Below are 20,035 nucleotides of genomic sequence, written 5' to 3' on the forward strand. Positions count from 1 at the left end.
GAAACCACTGCACTGAAAAATGACCGACTCTCCTTTATATACATGTTAATAGATATTTTCTAATCAACTTGTTCAGGAATGTTATGACACATGTCTGAAGCAAGTGGAACTTGAACTCAGGCCTTCTAGTTCAGAGGTAGGGACACTATCACCGTACCACAATAACCTTAAAATATACAAGTCAATAAATTGTTCATCTTCAAGACAGGTCCTCACTGGCAAGGCAAGCATTTATTATCCATCTTTAACTTCCTGCAGCGTAAGGCTGCAGATTTACTTTTAATAAACTTGTTCATATATATTATGACAGCTCTGGAGCAGGTAGCATCTGTACCTAGACACCCTGGCTCAGATGTAGGGACATTACCACAGCATTATTTGAGCCCAATGTACATGCTGATGTTTTTCCCTAATAAACCTGGTCAGAGATGTTATTTCATTATTGAATTGAATTGAATTGAATTGATTATACAATCTTTAATATGAATTATTATACAATCTTTAACAAACCCTATATTTCACTCATCTTGAAACAAAAATTCTAACATGAATATTTCTATTTTATCACAATTCATTATAGCACAAGGACATCAGCAAATTTCTTGAAAAATCACTTCCTTTTGTTAAGCAGTCCAATGTTTACTTGTGTCACCCCACTTTATTTTTAAAACTGACTTTTTTCTTCATGTCCTTTACATACACAAGGTTCATTCTTAATTTAATTTCTGTAATACAGTGCACCAAGTGGACGTGACCCCAGAGTGAACAATCATCAATGTTGCATTCTGTAGGCACATTTTTTCCCCCAGTTGGCCCCTATACAAGTTCCATTAAAAAACTAGATGAATACATAGCCATATCTGGCACTTCCACCAGCACAACTATCTCTGTAACCAAGGTGATTTCAACTATGCTTTTTACGTTTGTCGATTCCAAAACACATTCCCTCCCACTAAGAATTTAATGAATCCTGCTGCACTTGACAAACTATCAGGATGATTAGCAAGTGAGGTATCATTAAGAATTATGAATTTATTTCCTTCCAGATCACCAAGGGCTGGAAATCTGAATATATAGTGTTATAAACTTAATATTTTTAATATCTTATTTGCCTTGAGCACTTCTTTAACTATCAAATTTCAAAATGGTATTAAATTCTAATACATCAAGGCATGCATCCAGCAGTTTGTGTGCATAACCAGTTTATTTACCCAATTAAATTTCTCAGCTGGTCTGTCTCTTCCTTATTTATGGAGTCTTCCTTTTACTTGGATCTAATCTGATTTATCAATATCCTATTAACACTCTCCAGGCAACACTGTTAATTCAGAGTTATTCCCAACTCAGTCTGGTGAATTTCTAATCCTATATATTTAAATGTTCCTGAAGCCTAAGTACAGGTACCAGATTTGAATTCTGCCTTAAACCCATTAATAACAATGATTTCAAATTCCTTACTTGATCTGCACAAAATATGACTCTATCTATCAGAAAGACACCTGAAAGTTTCACCCATAGTGCCAATAAAACATGGCAAGGTCTGCAATAATTGGAGTTAACAAAGTTTTAATGGGATGGAATGTACTGAGAAATACTGTCTTCTAGAGGCATCCTCCAGGCAACAAAGATTTATTTAACTTCTAAAGAGCTCAAGTTACATATGGTGCGTCTTTTCAAGAATGTGGAAACATTTACTTCCCTTTCTGCTGACTGGCCTACAAATATGCAGTTGAATATCAATTGATCTATGTTCCCAAGTATTTGTTGCTATCAAACCCAGTAATATTTTCAAAATTGCTTTTCCTGTAACAGGTGAATCTACTTTTATATCTTCTTCAAAACCTCAGACCACAAGCCTGGCTTTAGGATTGTATGTTCCATCAGGAAACACCTGCATTTCCATACATAGCCATCTATATGATAGGGCTGGCTGTTCCCTACTTTGCACTAATGTGTACATCCCAAATCTTCTCCACCTTTGCAATTCTGGTTAATCAGCATCTTTTGCTAGTTTATCTTAGTCATTGAGGTCTACAGCATAGAAGGCCCTTTGACCTTCTATGCAGGTCAAAATCAACCAGCTAATTATTCTAAACCCATTTATCAGTACGTGCCCCAAAACATTGTATGCTTTGGCACTGCAAGTGCGCATCTAAATACTTAAATGACATGGTGGTGTCTGCATCTACCACCCTTACAGGAGGTGAGTTCCAGATTTCTATCACCTTCTGGGTGAAAACATTTTTTCCTTACATCTCCTCTAAACCTTCTGCCCCTTACCTTAAATCTATGCCCCCAGTCAGTTATCCCTCAACCTAATCACATCTTCTAATTTGTTCATTGCTACTTAGTATTTTACCTTTACTTTATCTATCACTTGCTGCGTATGCTGTTTTGTAGCTTCACCATTTCCATCCACATCCATCTATACGATAGGACTGGCTGTTCCCTAATTGTACATTCCAAATCTTCTCCAGCTTTACAATTCTAGCTGAGCAGCATCTTTTATTTATTGTGGAGCACAATTCTGCTGCTGCTCACAGCCCACAGTGCCTGAGCGATGCCCAGTCTTGAATTGACCGATGCCCAGTGTTGAATTGCTTGGTCTGTTCAAAGTCTATTCCATTCAGCGCATTGATCATGCCGTACAACATAACGGAGAGTATTCTCAATGTGAAGACAGGAGTTCATTTCCACAAGGATTGTGTGGTGATCATCAATACCAATACTGTCATGGATTGCAGCAGGCAGATTCATGAGGATGAAGTCAAATATGTTCAAAGATGGTTTTTCTCTCTTTTTGGCTTCCTTTAGGACATTACCAGCACAGTCAGTAGTCCCTCTTGGTGGTGGACAGAGGGCACCCTGTCCACTTTCAGTGTTTCTGCTAAATGCAGTTCAGCATGAAAGAGTACGGAGTCATCAGCAGCAGGATGGAGGAAGGTGTACAGATTCAATGTTGAGGATTCCTCAGGCAACTCACTCCTAAATGTACACTATTTTTTCACCACTTTTGCTTGTCTGTCCTGCAGGGGGATTGTGATGGTGTCATCTGGGGCATGGTGTTTTCCTGATTCCACGAGTATGATTATTTTAGGCTGTTGCTTGACCAGTCCCTAAGACAGCTCTCCCAATATCATCACTAGCCTTGAGATGTTATTGAGGACTTTGCAGAATCAACAAGACTGTGTTTGCTATTGTCATTGCCAGTGCTTCAGTCAATGCCAGGAGGTCCATACAAATTAATTCCTTTTTTGCTTGCTACTGGTTAAAACAATTGCTAGGTCATTTTAGACGGCAGTTAGGAGTTGACTACATTACTGTGGGTTGTATGTCATATATAGTCCAGACCAGATAAGTACAGCTGTCGTCTTTTCTAAAGGGCATGAGTGAAGCAGATGAGCTATAAGGCAATCGATTGTGGCTCCATGGTCATTTTATTTTAATTCCAAATTTTTATTGAATTCAAGTTCCATAATCTGCCCTGTTGTAATTCAAACCCAGGCCCCAAAACATTACCTAGGTCACTGAATTTCTATTACATGACAATACCTTGAGGCCTTTATCTCCCCTTTACTTTGCCTACTATCTCCTTCTGGACAGTTTAACTTCTTTCTCCTATGAATAGATTCCTTTCAGTGTTTATGGTCTCTTTCTGAGGGCATGCTCACTCCCAGACCCACTGTCCAAGCTTACACTGTGTTTTCTGATCTTCAACGTGGTAATATTTCATATTACTAATTTTTTATTCCCAACCCTGATCTCTGACTGTACATTAAACCAACGTAGAATCATAAAATCATGGAGATGTACAGCATGGAAACAAACCCTTCAGTCCAACTCGTCTATGCTGACCAGGTATGCTGACTAAATTAATGTAGTCCCATTTGCCAGCACCTAGCCCATATCCCTCTAAACCCTTCCTATTCATATACCCATCCTGATGCCTTTTAAATGTTATAATTGTACCAGCCTCCACCACTTCCTCATTCCACATATGCACCATCCTTTGCATAAAAAAGTTATCCCTTAGGTCTCTTTTAAAGATTTCCCCTCTCACCCTAAACTTATGTCATCTAGTTCCAGAATTCCCCACCCCAGGGAGAAGATCGTGTCTACTTACTATTTAATTTCTAGTGGCCATCCTTGCTGCACTTAAATAATTGCCACATTCTCCACAGACTAGCTTTCTGGCACGTGTTTAGCTGTAGTACCCATTCATATCAGTTGTTCTTTGAGACAATGCAGCCTCATTTTGATTATCAGGCCTGACTTGTCCATTATCAACAGTTTGATCCGCATCGTTGTGTAACATTTGGCTATGAGGTGTACCTGGTTCCTCCTTGCTTTCTCTGATTCCTTTAGAATCAGCAAGTTTACGATCCATACCAAACAACCATGAAAAGTATACCCAGTTACTTCCCATGTTGTACAGTTATGTTTCTGTCTTTACCAATATCCTTTCCTGGTCCTTTCCATTCTTTAAGCCTCTTTCTCTAGTGGTAAAACACACCTCCATGTAGTAAACTGATTTCCAACGGTCATATATTATATTTTAATGTTCACTAAATTCCTTGAGTGCTTAGCTTCAACATAAGCTTTTCTGTTGGCATTCAGTGCATTCCCTTCCCAAGCTGGGGGCTGATCACGTATTAATGATGGAATGTTAGAAGTTCTACCAAAAATTAATGGAAATAGATTATGTCCTCAGATTATTTGCTCAGTGATTAATACTGTTGCATCACAGCGCCAGGGACCTGGGTTCGATTCCAGCCTTGGGTGACTGTCTGCATGGAGTTTGAACATTTTCCCCGTATCTCTGTGTGTTTCCTCCGGGTGCTCTGGTTTCCTCCCAAAATCCAAAGATGTGCCGATTAGGTGGATTGGCCATGTTAAATTGCCCAGTGTTCAGGGACATGTAGGTTAGGTGCATTAGTCAGGGGTAAAGGTAGAATGATAGGGTAGGGGAATGGGTCTGGATGGGTTACTCTTCAGTGAGTCGGAGTGGACTTGTTGGGCCAAATGGCCTGTTTACACACTGTTGGGATTCTCTGATTCTCTTATAGTGCTCACGATAACTTATAGCTTAGTTGCTATGCCAAATGTTCTGAGCTGTTTTGTCCATTAGGGCTAAAAGGAGTTCTGCTGCCATATTTATATCCTTTATGTTTATATTTGTACACATATTTCTAAGTTCATTGTTATCAAATTATCCCCTATTACCAGTGAAGGATTTTGTCAGTGGTCCAGGTCTGATCCTTACCCAGTTTTCTATTACCTTTTCCACAATTATCTTATCTTTGCTAGTATTATCGTCAACAGAAAAAATCTGGTCGCTAAATCAACAAAGTGTAAAATTATTTCTTTTCTTGATCTAATGTTTTTAAATGCATAGTCCCTACATGGTTGAAATCTCTTGGTCAGGGCAGATTTACTATAGTTTGTGACAGTGTCCTTCAGTATTCCTTACAAATCTTTATTCATCCCTTCTATAACCTTATTAAACACCCTATCCCTTTTTCTATATCCTTTACTAAAATTCTTAACTTTTTTTGATGGCGAAATGCCATTGCAGATTTACTTCAATTGACTTTTTGTTCAACAGAAGTGTTCATTTTTTTCAATAATACAGAAGATGAGTAGTGCTGAAAAATATACATTTTCTCAAAACTTTCCATCTTTCACTCATCAGGACAATTCACAAGAATGCCAATTCAAGCAGAAAAACAACATTTATACCACAGGAGAGGAGAGTGCTGATTGATGGGCAAGTGGCTTTGGATTGGAAGAGGTATTGTCATATAGAATGCATCTATAAATGGTGATTGAATTTAACTGCCAGGCTTTAAATTTTAAACCAGGCAGGTTGATTCTGATTGGTTAGGGCATTATTGTGGGAAACGAATGAACAAATGGCTGTCACATATTTTAATGAGTGGAAAGGCACAGTGTCTGCATATATTCTTTCTGTTTGCAAAGATCTGGGCTCTGTATATTATTATATATAGTTTCCAGTACAGGCACTACATTGCCTTAAATTAGTTGTCAGCGTGATTCTTCACACACTCAACAGTCCAACAAATTGTTTTAGCAACAGCAGAGGATGGTTTCGATCCATCGACTGCAGGATTATGGGCCCAGCACGCTCCCGCTGCGCCACGCAGACCAATGACATTTTAGCAATAGCAGAGGATGGTTTCGATCCATCAATTGCAGAGTTATGGGCCCAGCACGCTCCCGCTGATAAAGGGCTTTTGCCTGAAACGTTGATTTTCCTGCTCCTCGGATGCTGCCTGACCTGCTGTGTTTTTCCAGCACCACTCTAATCTAGACTCTGGTTTCCAGCATCTGCAGTCCTTGTTTTTACCTAGTCCAACAATTGTTGTCTAACTGCCAAATCGCATTTAATGATGGACACTGCATTGAGAGTTTTGCAAATTTGGGCAGGATGGGTTTAGTCATTACCTTGCATGTTGTAAACAGCTGAAGGACTATGTTGTTTGACATGATCTGCCATTCACATAGCCGACATAGCTAGCGTCATACCAGCACAGAAATTCACATGCATTACTAACATGTAGATAGGCAAAGTGTACTTTTGACTTGACAGCAGCATCCCGTGTCAAACACCACTTGTGTTGAGACTGCATAATAGCAGTGTGAATTAATTAGCTTCACCTGTTGCTCGAACATTGAAATATGTTATCCTGCCAGGGTAACCTGAGGTCAACTGGGCACTTTTCTAGAACAAGAGTTTAGGTCCTTTCACGCATTTGCGTGGTATATAGCGAGAAATGATCTGATCAAGGTAGCCATTATCACAGAGATGGGTTTTGATGCGCCCTATTTTAGCATCAAGTTGGCAGGGTGGACAAATCACTAAAGCCATATTTACAAGGTTGCCAATCTCAGAGTGCATAGAACTATGGTATCAGAACCTTTAAGGATGAGTGATTATATGGTTGAATATGCTTGAAATCCAGTCTGAATCCAAGGTATTAAGTTGGAATAAAGGAAATTATGAAAGTTTGAGAGACAAATTCATTGTGGTGGCTGCAGACAAAACTTCAAAACGTTTGTCAGTAATTGGCAATATACAGTCTTTAAAGAATTATTATATACATTATAGCAACTATATTTTCCTTCAAAACAAAATCCAAATCAGTCAACTACAGTTAACAAAGATAATTAAGGATTGTATAAAATTAAAAGAAAAGTCTTGAAAAGAAATAGTAATAAACCTGTGGATTGAGAGGGTTTTAAAATAGAACAAACGAGAACCAAGAACTTCATAAAGAAATGGAGAATGGAATATGAATTTAAATAAAGGAAATGAATTGCATAATATTCCACAGCTCCTCTGAAAGCCTTAACTGCGACATATGTCAATCGAAATCCCAAGAATTTATAATGGAGAATAAAGAAATGGCATAAAAGCCAAATAGCCAGATTGTGCCTATCTTCACTGAGCAAAATACAAGAAATCTTCCAGGATTAGAGATGCAAGGGACGAGGGAGAATAAAAAATTAACAGAAATTAGTATTAGTAAGAAGGTTGTATTGGAGAAATTAATGGGACTCAAGTCAATAAGCCTTTGGGAGCTAATACTCTACATCTCAGAGTGATGGAAGAGTTGGTATCAGGGATACATTAGTTATGATCATCTAAAATTTTACAGATTCTGGAATGGTTCCTGCAGATTGGGAGGTAAGGAGGGAGAAAGAAAACAAGGAATTACAGAACTGTTAACATTATGCAGTAATAGGGGACAAAAACAGAATCATTTATAAAGAATGTGATGAATGAATACTTGTATAATAATAGTTAGCTCAGATTTGTGTATTGGAAATAATTTTTGGTGAACCTGTTAGAGATATTTGAGATGTTACTAACATGTTTGATAACGTAGACAATTAGTTTCCTCAGATTTTCATAAAAATGTTTCCAATATGAGATTGGTTAGAATAAAAAAATGCAGGTGAGAGGAAATGTATTAGCTTAGATTAAGAATTAGCTAACAGACAGAAAACAGAGAATAGGCTATGACTATTGAAGTACTGCAAGGATCAGTACTTTGATCCCAGCTGTTCACAATATTTGGCACTGAATTAAATGTGTGGACAAATGTCCTTATTCCTGAACCAAAAGGCCCAGGTTCAAGTCCCACCTGCTCCAATGGTGTGTAATAACATCACTGAACAGATTGATTAAAAAAAAGGTATTTTTTTAAAACAAATATTTTCAAGTTAATGGGTGACTCAAAACTAGGTGGGAATGTGTGCTGTGAAGAAGATGCAAATCAGCTAGATGAGGATTTGGACAGACTTAGTGAATGGACAAGAACATGGCAGGTGGAACATAATGTGTATGTGTTAGGTTATTCACTTTGGTAGAAGGAACAGAATGCACAGTATTTCCTAAATGGGAAGAAGTTATAAAGCACTGATGTACAAAGAGGCCTGAGTGTCCTCATCATTAACTCACTGAAGGCTAAAATGCACGTGCAGCGAGCAGTCAGGAAGGCTAAGATTATAGTGGGTATTATCGCAAGATGATTTGAGCATAGGAATAGTGAAATCTTGCTTCAATTGTATAGAACCTTAGTCAAATGGCATGGAGTATCCTGTACGGTTTTCTGCCCTTACCTTAAGAAGTTATTATTGCCTTAGAGAAAAGGTAACAAAGGTTCGCAAGACTGTTACCAGGGTGGTGGTACAGTCCATATTCTTTTGTTTCAAAGAATTAAAAGTGATTTCAAACTAAAAGGAGACACAAAGTCAAAGCTTTTCAACTTGTACTTGTCAGTTTTTGGATGCAAGAAACAGACTTGAGGAAAGGAACACCAAGTTATAGGGCATGAGAACAGGGTGATTATTGGTTGACCATCATTGGCACAATGATTCAAGAACAATTAACTGTCAATTTTAGTTTTCAAAGCAGGAAGGCAGACTCTGATTGGTCAAAGCATTCTCATGGTACAACATACAATTGTTTCATAGAAACAGCCAAATTCTAATGTATATAGGATTTCTTTTTACCTGCATCAAACAGGGTCCTGTGTAGACTGTAGCACTTGCAAATGCATCACACCATAAGCTCGACCAGTGATCTTAAATTGGCTTCCAGTGTAATTCAAAGCATAGTTCAGGTTATTTAATAAATATTTTCCAATAGAAGAATCATATCTAATGGCAGACACACTATTCTGAGGATCAACAAGCATAGACTGAGCATGGTTGGTATGCTGTCCGCTGAGAATTGTCAATGGGATATGTTGTTTGATACACTCTGCCAGTAATTGGAATTTATAGCCCATACACATGACATCACACAGACAATGAATCTCATCCATCATATTACTCTTTTGATCACATAAGTGGTTTGATGGTAGAATTCTGTTAGTGGAGAAAACTACGTGTGCGTTTACTGTGAAGTTGCAGCATGAGATATCTAGCTGTTATTCAAATCTTTTAGACATCTTCACCTACTGGGGTATCTAAGGTTAATTGGGTACTGATAAGGTTAAAGGTGATGGACATAGAACCTTGCATGAGTTTTTCTGACATATAGCAAGTGATGATTTGATAGTCACATAGAAATAGTTTTGATATGATTATCTCAACATCACTCCATTCAAGCCTGTTTCTTGCATACTAGTCTTGATGTACAAACAGACCTCAGTGTAAAGCTTTGGTTTTTTAATCTCCTTTTGCAATATTTAAACGATGATCTCATTGAAACCTACAAAATATGTGAAGGGATAGATAGAACATGCAGGTAAGACACTTCGCTTAGATCAAGAGTCTTGAACTAAGGGAATACATTTCAAAATAATGGGGCAGCCACATTGGATCAAGTTGAAAAGATTTTTTTTCTTTTCACTCAGAGGGTTGTGAATCTTTGGAATTTTCTACCCCAGAGAGTGATGAAAACTCAAGTCATCATTTAAAGTAAGCTTACAGATTTCTAAACATCAAAGATGCAAAGGGATAGTGTGGGGAAAAGGGGAAAATGATCATCCAAAATATTACTGAATGGCAGAGTAGGTTTGATGAACTGAGCTGCTTAGTTCTTCTCCTAAGTTCTTCTGTTTCTACGTTGAGTGCAGGCAACTCTTAGCTTTCAACTGGGATAGGTAATTGCTGCTTGGATCCACATGTCATGGCTCTCAGCAAGTGCTGGATCTCCTGCACTTTCTCCATTCACCAACTGTTCCTTAGGTCATAGGTTTTATTGTTAAACCTCAGTCTTTCTTTTCTGTAGGCCTGCTTTCTTTCACCTTGAATTTTTTTAAATTTTGGTGGTGTTTCCAGTTCATGAACACCTTACACTTGTTGTTTAGCTATTGCAGAATCTCCTGGTCATTCTCATCAAATCAATCTTAATGCTTCCTCATACAGAAATAGTACCTTCATATGAGCTGTTTAGGACACAGAAGGGCAGCCAAGCACTACATCTTTGGTTCCCATACATTGATCATTATCACACTGACTGTGAGACACTCATTGAGTAGGTCTTTCTCGTCATCCATCGACACTGTGGTTTTTGTGGCAGCTCTTCTGCTGCCTCTGCAATTTTTGGACCAGGTTAAGAGAGATAGTAAACAGGATTAGGCTATGGTCAGTCCAGCAGTCATCTGTCATGGCGAGGATGAAGCAGGCATATTTCCAGTTCTTTGCTCAGGTGATGACATAGTAAAGCAGGTTATCAATGTCAGGAGTGAGGTGTTACCACAAAGTTTTGTATTTGTCTCTCTGATAAAACAGGGTGTTCGTTATGATCAGACAACTTTCCAGGCATTTTGTCAAAAGGAGGCCTCCAGTGATGTCAACCACACCTTTCCAGAGGTTTGAGTCCTTTTCAACTCTGGCATAAAAATCACTAAGAAAAATCAGTCTATCTCCCTTTGATAAACAGGTCAATAAGACTGGAGTAGAATTTCTCTTTGTCCTCATCCATTGCTACTAGGGTTGGGGTACTGTTGTGCATTGATTACTGTGGTACACTGTTTCTGGATTAGGCTTAACCAAAGGGTCATGTGATGGTCATTTATCCAATAAGGGGACTCACTGAGATACTCAACTAGTTTGTTTGTTTTGGTGAAGCCAGCCCCTTGAAGTCTTCTGATTTACCTTTTGAGAAGAAGATGCAACCATTTTTTCCTCTGAGCTGGCCTTCTCCTGCCCATCTTGTCGTGCACAGGACACTGACTTTGATATCATAACACTGAAACTCCTGGACAATGAACCAGTTCAACATTCAGGTCTGTTGCTTCTGGGGTTGTCTATGAGAGTCTTGGTGTTCCAGGTCCTGTATGTATTACATCTTGAGAGTGAAAGATGCCTGTATATGGGTTCTTTTAATATGAAGTCACCACTGCATGCCATGTTCACTACAGTCCTAGCAGAATATGGTTTTGGCCTTCAAAAGGATAACAGAGCCAACTGGAGACCTGGCTCTATTGCACAGATGGAAAGGTGGTGATGTAGTGGTAATGTCAATGGACTAGTAATTCAGAATACTTGGCTAGTGTTCTGGGGGCAAGGTTACAAATCCCACCATGATAAATGGTGAAATCCGAATTCAATAGGAAAAATTTGAAATAAAAAGCTAATCTAACGACAAACATGTAACTATGACGTTTTTGAAAAAAATGGCCCATCAAGTTCAGTAATTTACTTCAGGGAAAGAAACTTGCTGTCTGGCCTAGATGTGACTCCAGACTCATGACAATGTAGTTAATTTTTAACTGCCCTGTACGCAGTTAGAGATGGTAAACAATAGCTGTCCTGATGTGACTCAAGGTGTGTTATCCATATATTGAGATCATTCATATTAGAGTTTGGATTTTGAATTATAGGCATGTAGGTTTTGGTTTCCATGTTTTAAGGAATTTAATGATTAACTTTTCAGTGTTTCAGGAGCTATGATTTATTTTTAAACTAATATTTTAAAAAAACAGAAAATGCTGAAGAAATTCAGCAGCATCTGTGAAGAAAAGGTAGTGTTTCAAGTTAAAAAGTTTGATATGACTCTTTTTCAGAATCCTGAGAGAAAGATCCCCTGGAGTGATAACTGGAACTTCTTTACATTCGGAAAGCTTTAAAAGTGGACAATGTAAATGTTGAACAGAATCGATTTGCTTTCTGGAAGAAGAATCAGGAATTGTTTTTTTTAAAAATTGCTCAGAGGAAAACCTATAGTTTGTAAAGCTTTTGTTTTACAGGAACATGGAAAAGTAGTAGCATGAATCAGTCCTGCCATCCCAGGAATCAGTCTGCTAAACCTTCACTGCATTCCCTCTATAACAAGAACATACTTCCTCAGATAAGGAGACGAAAACTGCACATAACATACCAGGTATAGTTTCACCAGCGCCCTGTACAACTGCAGTGAGACAACTATGCTCCCACAGTTGAATTCTCTCATTATGAAGACCAACATTGCATTTCTCTTCTTTTCTGACTGCTGTATCTGCATGTTTACGTTCAGTGACTGTGTATGAAACACCCAGATCTCATTGCTCTCTCAACTTATAGTCTATGAGATAATAATCTGCCTTCTTATTTTTGCTTCCAAAGCAGATTACTCACATTTGTCCACATTGTATAACATTTGACATGCATTTGTCCACTCACTCAGCTTGTGCAAATCATATCAAAAATTTCAGTTTGCAGAATTCCTGGTTGGTGTTAGATGTGAAAACCCATGTATAAAAATTCCACAAATAACATTCCCACCCCCGGGAAACCTTTCACAAGCTCTTGACTCCGATGACTGTGCTTTTAAACAGTCTCTCGCCCCATTCACCAGTATCCAGCCTCGCTCCCTCGGCTCTGGTGGCACTGCTTCTCAAGGTGGCACTCCTTGGCTCTCCCCTCATTTCCTGGGCTGTCAGGATTTCATTTATCAGTGCTCTTCAGTGTTGTAACTGGGCCAGAGCAAATCATTTTTGCTCACCTCGAAAGGGATATTTTTCTTTTAATTTATCAGCTTCTTGGAATCGAATGTTGGCTCATGGAGTTCATCATAATACAGCAAACCGGAGTTGACAACCACAGGTTAAAATGTGGTAAAAGAAAAAAAAAGTGGTTGGAGATGGTTCTGTTATGGAGAGATGTAAATCCATAGACTTTATGTATTGCAGGTCAACAGGTTGTCCAAGAATAAGATAACAGAATTTACACAAGAGGCAAGAGTTAAGGAGCTAATTCAGAAGATAGAAGGCCACAGAAGCTAAAATTGAGATTGAAATCACTGAGGATGAGGAGTTAATCTGTGCAAAAGCTGAGGGAAAAAGGATGATCGAACCTCAAGCCTGTGATAACTCAGGAAACTGGACTGGAAAAGAACACGATTTATTGTTGAATACCAAAATTCAGTCACTCCTCATGATCTACATAGACCTGTCCCAGCCTGGGATAGATAGTTCTGCACGTCCACCCCTGGGTCTGCATTTTTTAATTTTTATGTCCAGAAATGCTCTTACACATAACTAATCCTTTTATTAACCACCGCTAGTAAATCACATATGTTTCCAATTGAATAATTTATGTGTAGAGGTGACTACACAGGCCTCTCAGGTCCAGGGGCAGGATCACTACCACTGCATCAAAAGAGGGCCCCCAAGTACACATGTGTATCCAACTTAGTATTTAAAAGCAAAGCTCAATATGGGCAATGCAACTATTGAGTGATTTTGTTTTCTATTTAACCTATTTTTCTGCTCATAGATATTATTACACATCTCTGAAACAGGTAGGACTTGAAGACAGGCCTCATAATCCATGGGTAGGGATTTTACCACTTTGCCACAAGATAGGTTCCCTCTAGGTCTGTTTTATTGTTTTAAAATGTTTTTAATTATAAAGGGCTCAAGAGATGAGTTCCAACTGGCCAAGCCATCACCAGTTACCAAGGGAACTCATATCCAATGTTTTCCACACGGAGATTAATTAGAATTCCCCATGGGCCTTATAGGGGCTATCACAAAGCCCATTTATTGTTCACTATTTTCTTTCGCACCTGAGAGAGAAACAAAAAAAAACTCTTACCCTGAAGGTCAATGTTATCCAGTGTCCAGGGCTCATCTGAATCAAAATGCGTGTCGCCACCCATTCCAGGACCAGGGAAATAGGCATGAGCAAGGAAACCACCCTCACCATCGAATGGGGAACTGTCCCCATGGAAACCAGAGGCAAAGAAGACCACGATGTCTGCATTCTTCCTGCGGCCATATCGAATATCGTAATAAGGAATCTCTTCAAAGATTAATGGTGTAGCTTTCTGCCAGACTGAAAAAGCCTTCCGGATGGCCTGGTATGACTTATGTTCCCCCACTTTGGGTGTATAGTTCTGAATACTGTGTGAAGAAATAGTAACAACATTAATTAGGAACTGCACTTCTTAGCTTAAGTTTTGAAGAAAGATATTGTGCACATAAATCAAACTTAAAAAAACGATGCCTCATGCTCAGATAGAGTACACATTTTAAAAAGAGTTAATTGTAGACAGACTCACACTATAAACAGATGTAGCAATACACAAACAAACAGAACACCATAACATTTGAATGAGGTTTTAGGGTTGTTTGAGTTGTTTACCTGAATGTGACACGTTCCCGGTTCCACTTTTGTCCTGTGAGGGCATACCGTTTACGACGCAGATTTGTCTTGATTTCTGTACCAAAATTGTCAGGAACACCACAGCGGGGTTTCTTCATCCACCTGGCAGGGGTTATCAAAATAAAAGTTGAAGTGAAACTTACATCCTATTCTCGACCATTATTGATGATGCTGCTTGTTTGTTCAGGCCACCCTGAATATGCTTTCCATTCCTAACTGGGTTTGCCCACACTGATAAGATTAAAGCTTTCTAGAAAACCTGACAGCAACTGAACATGCTTACAATTGAAACTTAAATACTTTGAATTGGATTTCCCTCTGGGTTATTTCTTCAAAGGCTTGAACTCACCACTGGTAAGGTTATGGATTGGATCTCCAGCTGATACCCTGATCTACTCCCTCATATTGGGGGTCATAATGCATGCAGGGTAGATTTCTGACAGCACTCCTACAAAACAGATGGAGCTCACAACCTTGTGGGTGCAAAAGTAGCTGATACTACACCAAACACTTGCTGTAGTATTAGTAAAGGGAGCAATAAGCTTTTGAAAAAAGCTGAGTTGTATTTGGAATTTTTTTAACTTTCAAGACAGACTGTACATGGGCAAAGGGATTTCTGATAAGATTTAATACTAAATTTGCTCCAAAATTTTCCAGAAAAGACAGACTCCTGCTGCTTTAGGATCTCTCGTTTTACTGATACTTCCATATAATAAAACAGGTGGTGCTATGCAATAGGGTGGGAGGTGACAGTGGGTGTGAGAGATGATGGGAAGCGGAGAAAAAGCACCTCATGGTGCTGACAGAGGTTGAAATGGAACAGCAAATCTTCCTGTCTGACCAAACAAAGTTATCTGAGAGTGGGAACAGAAAGTGTGCTTTGATATCTTGACCATGTTATGCTTTGATCTGGCAGTCCTTGATACTAATGTTGAATGCATGATTTTGGAAAATGTTGCATTCATTTGAAACATTTCTTGTTTTATCTTGTAAATTCACTTCATGTTTAAAGTTTAAAATTTTAAAAAATCAAAAGCTAACTAAATACAAACTAAACCAATGATATTAACAGCCCCAGGACATCTCTGCAGGCATTCCTTGGGTTAGTGAGTTCAGCCCAATCCCTGTTCAGCTCCTTCATTAAGATCATAAAGGCCAGTAGTGGGGCTATTCACTGAAGGTAACACAATACACAACACAATTCACGGCTTTTCAGACACAGAAACAGTCACAGAGTCCTAAAGCATAGAAAGACCCTTCATACTCACACTGGTCATCAAGCATTCATCTTTTCTAATCCTTTTTTCCAGGTCTTGGTCCATAGCCTTGTATATTATAGTATTCCAACTGTTTATCTGAATAGTTCTTAAATGTCATAAGGATTCCCGCCTCTACCATCTTGTAGGGAGTGAGTTCCAGGTATCTACAACCATCTGAGTGAAAAATATTTTTCCTAAAATCCCCTCTAAGCTTCCTGCTCCTTATCTTAAAACTATGCCCCTGGTTACAGATCCCTCTACTAAAGGAGAAAGGTTTGTAAAATCATGAGGGGCATGGTTAGGGTAAATAGTCAAGGTTTTTTCCCTGGATTTGGGGAGTCCAGAATTAGTGGGCATTGGCTTAGGGTGAGAGGGGAAAGATTTAAAAGGGATCTAAGGGACAACTTTTTCATGCAGAGGATGGTGCGCATTTGGAATGAACTGCCCGAGGAAGTGATGAAGGCTGGTACAATTACAACAATTCAAGGCATCTGGATGGGTATTTGAATAGGAAAGATTTAGAGGGATATGGGCCAAATGCTGGCAAATAGGACGAGATTAATTTAGGATATCTAGTCGGCATGGACGAGTTGAACCAAAGGGTCTGTTTCCATGCTGCACACCTCTATGAATCTATGACCTATGCTGTCTATGCCACCCCTCCCGCTCCCCCTCCCCACCACCGAACTTTGTACACCTCAATAAGATGCCCACTTAGCTTTCTCAGTTCTGAGGAAAACAATCCAAGCCCTCTTTAGTTTTGCTTCATTGTTAAATCCCTCCAGCCCAGGCAACATCCTGTTGAACCTTTTGTGCACCCTCTCTAGTGCAATCACACCTTTCCTTTACCGTGGTAAACAGAATTGCTGACAGCACGCCAAGTGTGGCCTAACTAATATTACATACAGCTTCATCATAACATCTTTGCTTCTATATTCAAGGCCTTGATTAATGAAGGCAAGCAGCCTGGATGCCTTCTTCACTACCTTATCTATCTGTTTACTGCCTTCAAGTAGATGAAGATTATCCTGATCCTATGTGCTTCCAAGTGTCCTAACATTCAATGTGTATTCCCTTGCCTTGTCAGTCTTTTCAAAATGCATTGCCTCACATAGAGTCATAGAGATGTACAGCACGGAAACAGACCCTTTGGTCCAACTCGTCCATGCTGACCAGATATCCCAATCCAATCTACTCCCACCTGCCAGCACCTGGCCCATATCCCTCCAAACCCTTCCTATTCATATACCTATTCAGATACCTTTTAAATGTTGCAATTGTACCAGCCTCCACCACATCCTCTGGTAGCTCATTCCATACACGTACCACCCTCTGCGTGAAAAAGTTGCCCCTTAGGTCTCTTTTATATCTTTCCCCTCTCACCCCAAACCTATGCCCTCTAGTTCTGGACTCCCTGAGCCCAAGGAAAAGACTTTGCCTATTTATCCTATCCATGCCCCTCATAATTTTACAAACCTCTATAAGGTCACCCCTCAGCCTCCGACGCTCCAGGGAAAACAGCCGCAGCCTGTTCAGGGTCTCCCTGTAGCTCAGATCCTCCAACCCTGGCAACATCCTTGTAAATCTTTTCTGAACCCTTTCAAGTTTCATAACATCTTTCCGATAGGAAGGAGACCAGAACTGCCCGCAATATACAAACAGTGGCCTAACCAATGTCCTGTACAACCGCAACATGACCTCCCAACGTCTGTACTCAATACTCTGACCAATAAAGGAAAGCATACCAAATGCCCTCTTCACTATTCTATCTACCTGCGACTCCACTTTCAAAGAGCTATGAACCTGCACTCCAAGATCTCTTTGTTCAGCTAAGATTTGCTTTCCCAAAAAACAGCACCTCGCATAGCCATAGAGATATACAGCATAGAGCAGATCCTTTGGTCCAACTTGTCCATGCCGCCCAGATATCCTAACCTAATCTAGTCCCATTGGCCAGCATTTGGCCCATATCCCTCTAAACTCTTCCTATTCATGTACCCATCCAGATGCCTGTTAAATGCTGTAATTGTACCAGCCTCCACCACTTCCTCTGGCAGTTTACTCCATACACACACCACCCTCTGCGCGAAACAGTTGCCCCTTAGGTCCCTTTTATATCTTTCGCTTCTCACCCTGAACCTATGCCCTCCACTTCTGGACACCATCGCACCAGGTGAAAGACCTTGTCTGTTTATTCTATCCATGCTCCTCATGATTTTATAAACCTCGATAAGGTCACCCCTCAGCCTCCGACACTCCAGGGAAAACAGCCCCAGCCTATTCAGCATCTCCCTTTTGCTCTGGAGGATTAAATTCTATTTGCTACTCATCTGGTCAACCCATCTATATCATCCTATAATCTAAAGTTTTCTTCCCTGTTTCTGTCATCTAAGAACTTACAGATCATATCTCCTACATTCATGTCTAGATCATTAATGTACACAACTGTGTGGTACACCACTAGACATAGACTTGCAGAGAGAATGGTAACCATGACTCCTTGAGGTTCATTGGCAGTACCACTGTTTAATTTCCCACTATCAACATCTTGGGGGTCACCATTGATCAAAAACTGGCTGGACAAGATATACTATGGCTACAAGAACAGGTCAGAAGTTAGGAATCCTGCAGTAAGCAACTCAATGCTTGCACACCATCTAAAAGGCGTTAAGTCAGGAGTGAGTTGAGATACTCTCCACTTGCCTGGATAAATGCAGCTCCAATAACACTGAAGAAGCTTGACACCATCCAGGATAAAGCAATCCACTTGGCACACCATCCACCACTTTCGCACTCCTTTCAACTATGATGCACAGTGACAGCAATGTGCACCATCTACAAGATGCACTGCATCAAGTCACCAAACAGCTCCAAGCTCCAACAGCATGTTCAAACCTGCAAGCTCTATCTATTAGAAGGATGAGGACAGAAAATGCATGGGAACACCACCTACAAGATCCCCTCAAAACCATAGAGTATCCCGACTTGAAAGCATACTACCAATCCTTCAATGTTACTGGGTCTAAATCCTGGAACTCTCTTTCTAGCTGCACTGTGGGTGGCCCTACACCTCAAAGACTGCAGTAGTGTAAGAAGACAGCTCTCCACAACATTCTCCAGAGCATTAGGGATGGGCAATAAATATTGGTCTAGCCAGTAATGCAACCCATGAACAAATTTTAAAAAATTAAGCTTAGCAAGGGTATACATTACTCATAATAACAAAGCAAATAACTGCAGGGCCTGCAGACATTCATCTTTGATATACAAAGTTAAAGCAGGCACTTCAACATAAAGTTACTTTAACAAACACTTCTGTTAAGTCTGTGCACAACATACTTGGAGAACAGGATGGCTGGAAAATGGCAAAAGTTCCAATAAAGTTAGAGTCCATTTCAATCTCTGAAACAATATCTAGAAGCATCTCATCTTTTTCCTGGGCAGCAATTAGCCGTTTGTGATAATATTTCATTTGAATAATCTACCACATTAACACAACGTGCCATGACAACTGCAGAATCAGTGCACATTTCAACCAGCATCCACTACAATTATGTGCAGTAAATATTAACTGATCAAAATTATTGTAAAGCAATTCACCAGTCTCTGCTTACTCATTTCACTTAGTAACTGTTGGACCTAGGAGCATCTTCAAGAAGTAAACTACAACATCCAATCTTGTAATAATAGAAACAGATATCCTACAACAAGGTATCGAAAGATGAGAACATTGATTTTGTATCGGTAACATTCAGAAGAAATGCAGATATTACCTTTTTGTAAATTGCTGGGAGCCATAAACAATGCAATTGTAGCCAGTCTACTTTACTCATGCAGTACAAACAGAATAGAAGACACAGCTTTAAAACGCATTGTAGGGAACTAAGTTGATTACAATTAATCAGTTTAAAATAAAGCTGCAGGAATTCCTACTGAATAATGAAACTGCATGTCAAAAAGCATGCTTTCAAGATTATCAAATTCTTCCTCCGATACAACCATTCCCAAAATTGATGAAGTGACGGGACACTGTGTCATCTGTGAAGCAGGAGACCATGGTAGGCATCTTCTGGTCCTGGTTGTGGTGATCTTGGAGATGGGAAGCACCATCCAATCCCAAGACCTCTACAATCCAGAAGGACAAGGGTAGC

The 20,035-nt window shown here is 39.6% G+C and overlaps 1 protein-coding gene across 1 annotated transcript in view; it reads right to left on the bottom strand.

Moving 5' to 3' along the window:
* The window catches only part of LOC140453202 (matrix metalloproteinase-15-like), a 100,529-nt gene that overhangs the window by 28,507 nt on the left and 51,987 nt on the right, over window positions 1-20,035 (bottom strand). The window contains exons 3-4 of the mRNA XM_072547729.1: window positions 14,605-14,727; window positions 14,056-14,363 (exon numbers count right to left, since the gene is read on the bottom strand). Of these exons, the coding sequence (XP_072403830.1) occupies window positions 14,056-14,363; window positions 14,605-14,727 (431 nt within the window). The remainder of the gene's footprint in view (window positions 1-14,055; window positions 14,364-14,604; window positions 14,728-20,035) is intronic.

The sequence above is a fragment of the Chiloscyllium punctatum genome, chromosome 26 (assembly GCF_047496795.1).
Source record: "Chiloscyllium punctatum isolate Juve2018m chromosome 26, sChiPun1.3, whole genome shotgun sequence".
Classification (NCBI taxonomy): Eukaryota; Metazoa; Chordata; class Chondrichthyes; order Orectolobiformes; family Hemiscylliidae; genus Chiloscyllium; species Chiloscyllium punctatum.